The 11,767-nt window shown below is 37.0% G+C and overlaps 1 protein-coding gene across 4 annotated transcripts; it reads left to right on the forward strand.

The window, feature by feature from the left end:
* The first annotated feature begins 1,417 nt into the window (after nt 1–1,417).
* Nucleotides 1,418–8,485, forward strand: troap (trophinin associated protein). Of its 4 annotated transcripts, none has more exons than XM_032575771.1 (14): nt 1,418–1,529; nt 1,929–2,032; nt 2,920–3,151; nt 3,224–3,659; nt 3,881–4,002; nt 4,145–4,196; nt 5,527–5,657; nt 5,800–5,854; nt 5,945–6,027; nt 6,116–6,187; nt 6,862–6,969; nt 7,053–7,338; nt 7,444–7,640; nt 8,263–8,485. In XM_032575771.1, the coding sequence occupies exons 2-14, from the start codon at nt 1,971–1,973 to the stop codon at nt 8,296–8,298; spliced, it is 1,872 nt and encodes a 623-aa protein (XP_032431662.1). In that variant the 5' UTR covers nt 1,418–1,529; nt 1,929–1,970; the 3' UTR covers nt 8,299–8,485. The 4 variants fall into 4 exon arrangements, with proteins under 4 accessions (XP_032431662.1, XP_032431679.1, XP_032431672.1 ...); XM_032575788.1 differs by having other exon boundaries at nt 5,948–6,027; XM_032575781.1 differs by having other exon boundaries at nt 1,424–1,529; nt 1,967–2,032.
* The last annotated feature ends 3,282 nt before the right edge of the window (nt 8,486–11,767 follow it).

The raw sequence follows: 11,767 nt of genomic DNA on the forward strand, positions 1-11,767 counted from the left end.
TTTAAAACTAATTCTAGACACTCAAAATCAATTTTATTTATTTATCAAAGGTAAAATGTTAACAAATAATAATTTACCAAATCCTAATCAAAGCTGATGTAGGTATATCTAACACGGTAGCTGCATGTAAAATTAAAACATGTTGTTTGTGTCTGTCTGTCTGTTTAGACTGTTCCCTATTGTCGTGTCCGCTGCATGTGTCTAGTTTGATTGGGGTTTTGGGTATTTATATTTCATTATTCCATGTTGGCACAAAGAGCGTGCTGTATGTCATGAGATTGCATATTTCAGATATGATTTATGTCATTATTTTCTGTTTTGTCAATTCTTAGCTGTTTTAGCAAGCTCCCCCTGCATTCGCCTTCATTCACTTTCCCATTTGCCCTGTCTCAGGTAAAACAAAGAAAAAAGTATCCCCGCAGCATGATGCTGTCACCACTATGTATTATTGTGTGAAGAGAAAACTGTATTTGGAGTCTCACCTGAGCAGTGTTCTTTTCGACGCATGTGTGCTGCGTCCCAATCCCATGTTTTATGGCAGATCGTGAACAGGACTTCTCAGGCCTTCCTTTTGGACTGTACCTCTAAAGTTATCATTGACCTCTTGGTCGTTTCATCAGTTTCTCTTTTTGTTTTTTTTTTTTAGATTTTCTGACTTTGTATTTGTTTTAGTTTCAGTGGTTTTTTTTTTTATTTTTCATGTTTAAATTTTACAATTATTCTTCTATATAATAGTCATAAGTACTGTTAGGGGGGGCTCTCATGCCGCTCTCACAACATGACTGTCCATGTCGCCCATAAGTCGCCCCTGCTGGTCTGGTTTCTTCAAAGTTTTTTTTTCAGAGCTTGTTCTTAAGTTCTTATTTATTTGAAAATATCAGTAGATGTATTTAAGTTATTTTTTTTTTCTAATTGCCTCTGGGTAGAAATATCTAAATGTCATCTTATCTAAAGTTTTCTGCCAAATGCAGTGATGAAAACTCTTAATTTCAAAGCCTATATTGTTTTTGTTGTTGTTTTTTAGCAAACAGGTAACCTTATATCAGCAAGAATTTGCTTCTTTAAAATAATACAGAATAATAGATGTTTTCACTCTTAACATCTATCTATCTATCTATCTATCTATCTATCTATCTATCTATCTATCTATCTATCTATCTATCTATCTATCTATCTATCTATCTATCTATCTATCTATCTATCTATCTATCTACTTACGTAGTGGTGGGGGAGATAGAGAGCGACAGGTCTCGCGGCAAATAAACTAGTCACGTGATGAAACAACCTTATCGTCGTTACCATGGAGTTGTTTGTGAAGGTCCGATGCTTATTGGTTGCCCTTTGTTCGGTTGTCAGATCCCTCACAGCCATTGGTCAATTTGGGATCTGCTTTTAACCAATGACGAAGCGCGTTTTTTGAAAACTGTTGATGGTCCAGGAAGTTGACAGGCTTTCTTCATAGCAAGAAAGGACGGAACGAAGGAGCTTTAAATCAGCACGAAACGTCTGATAAAGCAAACCAAATTGGAGTAAGGAATAAGCTATCTTTGAAAGAGTTTTTCATTCTTCAAACGACTGATAAAGGACCATCTGCCTTTCAGATGTATCTGAAAGAAGCAGCAGCTAGCTTTCGGTCGTGTGTAGCGTGTGCTTTAAACGTAGCTTTCTGTTTAGGTCAAAGCTAACTTCTTTGCTTGCTAATATTTTAGCTGGCTCTTCACAACACTCATTTCATGTGTTTTTGCTTTATTGTTTGCCTTGTCGGCAATATTTGTTTATCTTTGAAAAACATTAGAAGTATATCAATATTAGCAATATTATTTTTCTTGTTGGTTAGCGTTGTCAGTTTCATACTCCCTATCTTTAAAGGCGTGTTTGGGTATTTATGCTTTACTGCTCAAATGTTTTATTCTGTTTGCCTTTTTTAGTTGCTCAGACCTTGAGATTGTCTTTTTACCCCGATCAGCATCATGAGTTCTTCTCCGGTCCTTCGCCAACAAAGTCAGAATAAAATCCGCAGTGATTTTCTAAGGTAAGATATATAAAGGCCCGTTCAGTCACTTTTTCCCTCCTAAGATTTGTATGTGACTTATCCAAAACACGTTTTCTTGTAATGCATATGACTATGCATTTCAAAGTTGATATGCAACAGAAAGTTGGTGATATTCTGAAAATTTGTACTTTGAGGGTTACTAGAAGTCTTTCTTCAAAGTTGTTATAGAACATACAGTAAATTACCCGTATATGTTGGGTAGCAGCCATTAAATAAATTAAATTTAAAAAAAAAAAAAAAAAAACCTTGACTAGTTGTAGTTTTACACTTTAATACTCAACAGTAGCAGACAGACTAGAAATTTATAATGTATTGCAAGGGTATACATATACCTTAACCCTTTTCATGAAATTATGTTATATTCCAACCAGCTTCAATGTATTTTACAGTAATTTTATGCAATAGGCCATCATAAAGTAGTAGTTTAGCTGGGAAGTTTTAAGGTTGCATACATGTTTTTTGTTTTACAATAAAAATATGAAAAGTGTAGCTTTCAATAATATTCATATCACTTTAGCCTGATACCCTTAAATAAAATCCATTGCAACTAATTGCCTTCAAAATTGTCTGAATCAGCAAACTGAGTCTTGTTCCTTCTAATCCAATATGATATAAATGTATCTGTTCTGTTAAGTACTTAGAGTAGGAATCTCAAACACCAGTCTTTGAAAGCTAGACTCTTTCAACTTTTAGATGTGCCTTGGTCTTTCACACCTAAATCAGATGGTAAAGCTGCTTTCTTGGCACGCAGTCAAACTATACAGATGTCTGCTACTCTGATAATATTTATTTATACCATGTGTGTTGAAGCAGAGATGCAATTTTGAAAAGTGTAACATTTTAGTTCCAACTATTTCCCCACACAGAATGAAGAGTGAACACAACATTCAACAGCCAGAGCCAAAGCTTTCTGAAGTAATGTCCTCGCTTCACCTTTCAAAGAAAGGTGCTGAAAACAAAGATCCTATAGAAGCTGGTCGAAAGCCTCCTTTGCAGCCAGGTGGGAGCCGGCTCCCCGTGCTTGCAAAGTCCCTAAAACTCCAGGCTCCCCTTTTATTCAAGGAATCCCATAGCAAGTGGGAAGAAAAGCCGTTAGCTGTAAGTTCCTCAATTCAACACGTTTTCATTCTTGTCATCATTGTTGTTTTAATTATTTTTTTTCTCTTGCAGGGTAAAACGAAGAGGAAGGCATGTACTCGGCCTGTACCGTTTAACTTCTCGCAGCGGAGAACCACAAGGAGAGGAACTGAGAACTCTGAACCTTTAACAGCCCCTCAATCAAGGACTCGGGGGAATCGGCCTGAACACAGTTCATTCAAAACGCCCAGTAAACATCAAGATTTGGTTAAAAATTCAGGGAAGTCCCTTGGAAAGGCTGTAGTAAATGCAACTCACATTTCAAGTCAGCCCAGTCCAAAATTAAAGACTTTAGCCCATTTGAAAAATCCTACATCCACATCTGGTAAGATAGCGAATCAAAATGTAAGTATCACCTCAGACCAAGCTCATCTTCATCCAGAGGTCAGCTTGGACGTGCCAAAGACTTCAGCTGTTCATCAGTCTGTGTCACTGACCACACAGGCCAGTTGTTCAAATCCTTTAAATGGTGAGTGTTTCCTTCACTCTGATTTTAATGTAAATTTTCATTTAAAAGTTGTTTTGTAGATGAGTAAATTCACTGTTTTCAATTTCTTTATATCACCACTGTCAATAAGGAAAACAGTCTTCTATATTTATGGCATGCTTTTTATGCTCTAAGAAGACATTTTCTTATTTGTTTCTTCTAATATTTTGTCAGTTGTGTAAAATTATTGCTTTTTATTTCAGAAAAAAGTGAGAACTGCCAACCAGGCCACGCGGTTTTGCTGAATATCCTCCGGGACGAGGGCGTATTCCGTGCAAGTCAAGCAGTTGTTACTCCGAAACACTCCAAACAATACAACTATCTAGTGAGTTGGCTTTTATCTCAGAAATATATTATTGCTTTTACTGGATCTTTGATCTTAGTCCTGAATATTTCCATCAGAATTTTGTTGTTGGTGCTCAGAAATTTGAAATATTGCGCATTTTTATGATTCTTCTTGTTTGCAGCCTCAGCGAGTGTCTGTTAAGAAGACTCAACAAAAAGAGGGAACATTCGCAGGTCAGAACTCAAGAAACAATGAAGCAACTTAGAAACAATTAAGTGTTTTTGTTTTGTTTTTTAATGATTTAAGGTCTGGGGTCTCTTTTTCTTCATATTGCATAGAAACTAGTTTGAATTGCACCAATATTGAATCCTCATGGCATATGATCAGTGCCACTAAACAGACCAGATGTACTCTATAGTCGGATATTTGGTGGTATAGAGTTTATAAAGAAAGATCTTAGTCGGTTAGATTACGATTTAAAAGTTAATTTATTTTGGTTATTCAATTCAAAAAGTGGAACTCGTGCTCTGTGAATTCTTTGGGCAAAATGTGAGATATTGGGTCTGTATTTTGCTGATTAGGTTATATACTTGAAGTAATAAAAACGTATTCAGTTTGTCAAATATTTAGAACAAGGTTGATGAAATATTTATCACACTAATGTAATGTTATGGCCTACAGATTGAAGGGGAGGACGTGCAGAAAGTAATTGACAACGCCTGCCCACTCCGCCAGAAATATCAATACTTGCTTTCAATCAGCAGATGCAGTGCACACTGTTGACTTTGTTGCTGTTTACCAGGAGTTGAGGATTGCTTCAGAAATATTTAAGTAAATGAGTACTAAATATTAAATTGGGGAAAAAAACCATTAAGACAAGTAATTAAAATTAATGCAATACATAAACTGTATGATGCCATTTTTAAAACCAAAAGCTAAAGACCGAAATGGCTTCTAGCTGAAAAGCAACTCTAAAGTACTTCCAAGTAACTGAACATCGTAGACTAACATTTACAAAAAAATTATCACACCCTACAAAGAGTGCTGAAAGCTATTTGTGTTTGTCGCCGGCACTCAGTGATTCCTCATAGATCTTTAGTCTAAGTTTAATATTAAAAGAAAAATGACATGGTCTTTAAATTCTTTGGTTTTAAGCATTTTGTTTGGATCTGGGCCAGCGGTCTTCAAATCCATTCCTCCAGGGTCAGTGTCCTGCAGTTTTAGATGCATCCTTGCTCTGACACTTGTGAATCAAATGAATCGTTAACAAGCTTTTGCCAAACTTGATGGCATGCTGAAGAGGTAATTCAATGATTTGATTGCAGCAGGGATGTGTTTAAAGGTTGCAGCGCAGTAGCGCTCCACAACTGGCGCTGGAGAAGTGAGACTTTTCCTAAAAGATTTGCAAATTGCAGCAAAAGGTGTTTTACAGTATTTACTCACGATGTCAAAGTACAAATGCATGCCACATTTCTTAGATTTGTATTTGCAATACCTCTTGAAATGCACCTCTATTTTACCAAAATGCTCTCAGCTGAGTTGGCATTTCTTTTCGTTTCTCAGGACCGGTGAGGTCAGTGGGGTTCTTGCCCGACGCCACTGCTTTGCGGAGCATCCTTCAGAACGAGGGCATGAAGGATGCCATGTCCAGAAATTCAGTATGTCCACCTGGCAGAGGCACTTCAATCTACAGTGTATGAGCACAATAAACTTCATATCATCACTGCTCATTGTCATTCCTGCTGTAATTTAACTCCAGGTTCTTTGATTCTTTTTATCATTTGCCTCATTTAATTCTTTAAAAAAAAGGTTGTTGTTTTTTGTTCCCATTTTTAGGCTCAAAGAGTGCCTGTTAAGAAAAGTTGTCCAAATTCAACCAGTTGTACTATGGGTAAGACGCACCATTGTTATGTTAACGCTCCCTTACTATCGGTTTGTCCTGTTCAACCTGCCGTGGCTGAGTTTTCTATTTTCTCCTGAGCAGCGGTGTTCAAAGAGACGGCAAAGACAAAGTGGTCTCCACAGAGAGTCTGCAACACCAAACATCAGCCCATGTCTGCCATGGTCTGTACACACATACTGTACCTCTCAGTGTCGGTCTGGTTGTATTTCAGGAAGCTTCGCCTCACCGTGTTGCTGCTTTTGTTTTCAGAAATGGTATCTGTCTCCATGCGGCACCGTTGGACACGCAAGCTACAAAAGGAACATTCATCCACGTCAGGAGGTGAAACAGTCAAATTAATCCTACATATGAAGCTCCTACAGCATTCAGGTTGAGCGTAGGTTGACATTGTTGATTTTAGATGAATGGTCTCATAAAAGTTTGGAGTGGTTGGATTCTTTATCAGTACAATTAATAAACAAAAGCGATTTCCTCTATTGGTTGTCAAACTTTGGATAATGCGACTGCATAAATCTAGAAATATTTTATTATAACTTTTGATACTTTGGAAACTACAAATAATTACAGTTTTAATACAAATTTGAGCTGGGAGATAAAATGAGTTTATTGATTACCCAGATTTTCTTTTTTTGAAGAATTTATTTTTGGAAAAATTGTGATTTCTTGTTTTTTCCCCACAATGCACTCCTTGAATTTCCATAGTTCAGAGTGACGTCTTCACACCTAAGGCCTAACATCTTAAGTGTGTTTTATAGCTGTTTATTTGAATTGAGGACAACTCACAGAAGGGATGATTAAAGTAAAAGCCAGTTTTTGAAATTTTGTTTTTTCTAAAAAAAAAAAAAAAAAAGTAAGAAAAAGTGACCAAAAAAAATTAACCAAATTAGTAACTAGTACGATAACATCTGAGATTTTATTTTCAAGCCATGTTGCTCAGCACTAATGGAAATAAGCACACAGTATGAGACTGAGTTCATCTGACTGTTTGTTGGCAGGAAGTTGTCCAGAAGTTATTTGATGATCCAGAAGACGACCAGATCACAGCTGGGACGGACAACAATCCCTCAGCAAAATCAGAGCAGATCTCAGTTCCATCCTCCTCCGTATGAAATCAATTTCACATTCAAAGCCGACATTCTGCTCATTTAAATCAAAGGTTTAACTCTTTTTGTTTTCGCTTCTTCAGAATAAACCCCCCACAGAGGAGAAGGCAGAGACAGGGAGGCGTAACAGGGACGACGACGACGAGGATGTGGAGAAGATGAAGACTTTCCTCCACGCTCCACCAAGAGAGTCTGTCATTTTTTTCTCGACTGGTAAAAAGTTGATGAGAGCGCCGCGGTTTGAGAACCAGGAAGCCTCGGCCCAGCGGGATCAAGTTTTATCAGAACAGAAGAAGTTCACAACTGCACAGAGCGACGTGTCGGAGCCGACTCAGCAGAGCAGCTCTGTCGTTCAGCGACTGCGCAGCGGTACCACTGACCCGTCATTCATCTCATGATTCATAATGCCTACTGTTGAGAGTTTGACATGTTTTTTCTCTTTTTTTTTTTTTTCTTTTTTTTACCGTCTGATAGATTTTGTCAATCAGAAGCCTTGCTCTCTGAATCCTGCAGTGGCCATGTTGCGAAAGCGTTTTCCTCCTCTGGAGGAGTTGCGAATGGACGAGGAGGTCGCGACCTACACCTCGGTGTCTGTCCCAGGTGCTTCTGAGTTTGTCCATTCTCGCTGCGGAAACCCGTTGGCCTCCGTTTTGCACTTTGAGGAGTCGATGGTGAGCATATGACTGAATGGACGACTGTTTAAACTGTTTACTACCACTGTTGGTGATATTAAAGTAAAGTAGTAAAGTCTCCTGAGATTGAGGTAAGAAAAAATAATCTAAAGGTGAATCCTTTTTTAGCATTTTACTAAAAAAAAAAATGCTAATTGCTTTGCAGATTCAAAACAATTGAATCTGCTTTTCCAAAAAACTCAAGCAGATGTTTGTTTATTTGTCCTGAAAAAAAAACACACACACATTCACCAACCATAAAAAATCTCCCAGATCAGGTTTTGACACATTTAGGCTCAATGGAAAGTTGTGATGCCTTTTTTAATAAACGTTTCTTTGAGGGCAATATACGATCCAAATATGTACCTCAGCTTTCAAGTCATTCGTCAGCTTTTTTTTTTTTCACCGTCACATTTTACATCTGTATGATCAGTGTCATTCTATGTCATTCAGTATACAAACAGCTGATTGCATTTCTTATCTTTCCTGCTGTATGTAAGCTTGATCTAGCATATGCATTTTTAAATTATTTCCAGAAATGTATACCTAATAAATGTTCATATTCTGTGTCGACAGACATGCTAATATTAAATATCGGCATGTTTTCTTTTTGTTTCTATAGAGATTTGTCCCGATTGACTCGCAGCACGAGGGATGACCTGCATTCTGACAACAATGTGAAAACTTAGCAACTCTCTGCAATTATTTGGTTTTTGGACTATTTTATTGGTGTTATTAAAGCTAATAAAAATTTGTACTGGCATTTTTTGATGACCATTACTATTAATAAATTGCTAAATTTATGTATGAACTTTAAAAATAAAATAGATTTGTTACATTTGGAACATGTATTTGTTTTAATTTCCATCCCTTTGTTGATTTGTTCACTTGGAATCAACTGTTGGCTAAAAATATACTTTGCATGAGAGAAAACAACAATTTATCCTTCTTTCTTTCTATAACTAAAACCATAAAAATATTCACTCTGATGGAGTGAATTTCTCTTTCTACTCTGATGAAGTTTGATGATTATATAATATGGCATGCTGTCTTGCAGTCCACGGATTGTCAATAGGTCAGGCAGGGTTCAAACCTTTTGAGCAGATCTCAGTTCCATCACATTACAGGGGTGAACATACAGCGTCATGTGACGGCATACCATGCAGATCAGATGAGAGAGGCCGCAGAGCTGAATGAGCAGAAACCTGATGGTCAGACACATTCAGTTAGAAACCAAACATCCTTGATATGTTTAAAAACTCAAGTGATTAATTTATGTTCACCATTGGGAGGATTTGGATATTGTAGCTGACATGTTTTAGAAGTTTCAAACTGAGCTGATATCTGCTTCTTTTTCTTTCCAAACTAAAAATAAGGTTTTGCTTGTAAAGTTGTTGTGTTTTTTTTTCTCACAATAAATACTCTGAATTTGTTAGCATTAGCCTAAAACATCTTCATAAACTACAGGACATGTCACTAGAATAAAAGGGTTATTTCTCAAATCTCAATGTCTTTTTGGAAAAAAATTTTTAATGCTTGTATTTATTTTAGTTTTGAACCATTTTTAGGGCTTCAATTTCACAACAAACGTGATCTGAAGGCGTTCTGCAAAACAAAGGTCCCATTTAGATCCAATTATATAGAATCCATTTTTATCCATGTTTGGTTTGTTTCTGTATTAAGTTGTTGATGCTGCAACAATCCCTAATTCTGAGCAAGGATATGGTGACAGTGGAGAGGCACCATTCCCTTTGAATTGAAACTGGGCTCGGTGTGAGGAGACATCTGGTAGTTTAGCCCAAGTCGAGTCCTCGAGAGCTACCACCCTGCAACTTTTAGATGCATTCCTCCTCTAACACACCTGGATCAAATGAATAGCTTATCATGCTTATGTAGACCTGGCATAAAATATTGCTATTGATTTTGATCAATACCGCCAGTGAGAGAAGTCAGTCTTTTGATTGAGGCGTGTAGGAGCAGGGATCGTAGCCCTGGAGGATTTGACTTGGGCATCTCTGTTTTAGAGGAAAGGAATGAGACGGAACAAAATGTAGGATGTCGACAACACCATCAATTGACCCTAATCTGTGAATTAGCCTGCTTTTGCTAATTCGAGCTGTTCCTGCTGACAAATCATTTTTAAATAATTGCTTTAAAATGCATTAAGCCATCTGCTACTTGGAGTCACAGTAAATTCTAAGAGATGAACAAAGACTTATTTGTTTATTTTAGACGGGAAGAAAAGTGATGTCATTTGTCCATGGAAGACAACGTGCTGTTGGAAATACATGTCAGAAATCCGCTTTGAGACCTCGATTAAATACCGAAACGGCTTGTCGTACAAAGGACGCGAACGTAATGACGTAGCTCCACAGCTGGCACGTTAACTTGTGGCGAATCGAAAAGTAAAGCTAAGAAAAACGCAAGTAAGTGAAAAAAAGATCCCAGTGTAACAAAAAGTTTCTGAACTTTGCATCATACATTAGAAGAAATCGAACATTTTTAAGAGGTTCGATGTTTTTTCTTTTCTTTATTTTTTTAGGGGGAAAAAAAAGGATAAATGTCTTTAACGTTTAAAACCGACAGCATCAATTGAAAAAGGCGTTTGACCCCCAAACTAAACAAAGTGGTCTCCATCAGGGTTAAAAGGAAAAAAAAAATCATAAAAAGAAATTTTATCTGTTTTTTTCAGGTTTTTTGTCAAGCCACTTACATTTATCACTGGTATATTTAAGCTTAGGGAAGAAAGGTTTTTGACTTCACTGGGTCGTGACTACTTCTCTTTTTTTGGCAAACTGTTCCATTGCAGATCTGTAAACATACAAGTTTGGAAATGCTTTCATAACCTTTTCTAGACCCGCTTCCAACACTGCCTTCATCCTAAATTGTGTGCTAGTCTGACTTTCTTGTATTCAATCAAACTCACTATAGATGTTCGTCAATTATTGAACATTTCATTGTTATTTTTACTATTAGTTTTTCTTTTTAATGTAAATCTAATCTAATTCATGCAATTTATACATTAAAGCCTCAACTTACATAAGGCACAAAAAAAACTGCTAAGTTATTTTGGAAACTTTTGTAGTTTGTGGTGATTTTATTCTTATGTTTTGTAATTTTACTCCATCACAACATCAGTGTGTCCCATTGAAACCCAAGATGACTGCTTTGAATCAGTTTTATGGGCCGGTATGTTTCAGATGCAGGTTAAGTCAGTTGCTACACTTGCACAAAAAATATTTTAACAATTGCCACAAGATAGCATAAGCATGTCCATTGACAACCTTTGAAAACATATTTTCAACTATAAAAGATTTTTTTTCATATGTTTTCATTAACTCGCTTCATTAAAACAATATATATTGGCCAGTTGGATGGTTTTTTTCAGTCCTTGCTGCCAAAAACTGATATAGATTTTGATAAGCAAGGTGATGAACAAAAAAAATATTGGGTCATTGCTGATGATGGAAGGATGGGGAGAGTGAAAAACCTCTTCAACATTGTCATACTAAACAACAGCATTGCAATTGCATGTTTTCATAACAGCATGCAGTACTAATGTTGAGTGATTGTTTATAGTCACATTGATATAAAAACCTTGTGGTCTGGTCAATGTGTTTTATTAAGATTTTTTAAAGCCCCAGCAATGTCTCTTGTAGAATTGCTTCATCGTCTTCTACTTCAACCAAAAATGATTTCAGGGTGGACAGACTTACAATATAATCAGCACAGTTCAATCCACTACACACATAAACCTGCATGAATCTTGTCAGGAAATTGCCTGGACATCACCATCATTCCAGTCAAGGACCAGGGTTTAGTACAAGAGTAGCCATCTTGCAATCCAGTTGCTGATTGGCTGAGTGGTCTGTATGACTACTGTATAAGTTCAATCCAACAGTCATTGTTGTTGTCACTCCTTTCTTCCTGTTTGGCAATCCACAGCAGTGTCAAGGGAGTAAACTCAAGCACACAGTGTTGAACACTTTGCAGCTCTTCTCCAGAGAGGATCATCAGGGCTGACCTTCCCTCCATCCAGGAGTTCTGGGGTCAGGAAAAGGGCAGCTCACACATCCTGGAAATAAACGGCTAAATTTTTACCTTGAAGTCAGGGCAACTGGCTGTTA

The sequence above is a fragment of the Xiphophorus hellerii genome, chromosome 1 (genome assembly GCF_003331165.1).
Source record: "Xiphophorus hellerii strain 12219 chromosome 1, Xiphophorus_hellerii-4.1, whole genome shotgun sequence".
Taxonomy (NCBI): domain Eukaryota; kingdom Metazoa; phylum Chordata; class Actinopteri; order Cyprinodontiformes; family Poeciliidae; genus Xiphophorus; species Xiphophorus hellerii.

Coding starts and splice junctions, on each gene's coding strand:
- troap (XM_032575771.1), top strand. CDS start 1,971: ATGAGTTCTTCTCCGGTCCTTCGCCAACAAAGTCAGAATAAAATCCGC. Junction 2,033..2,919: donor ATCCGCAGTGATTTTCTAAG/GTAAGATATATA, acceptor TTCCCCACACAG/AATGAAGAGTGAACACAACA. Junction 4,003..4,144: donor CCAAACAATACAACTATCTA/GTGAGTTGGCTT, acceptor TCTTGTTTGCAG/CCTCAGCGAGTGTCTGTTAA.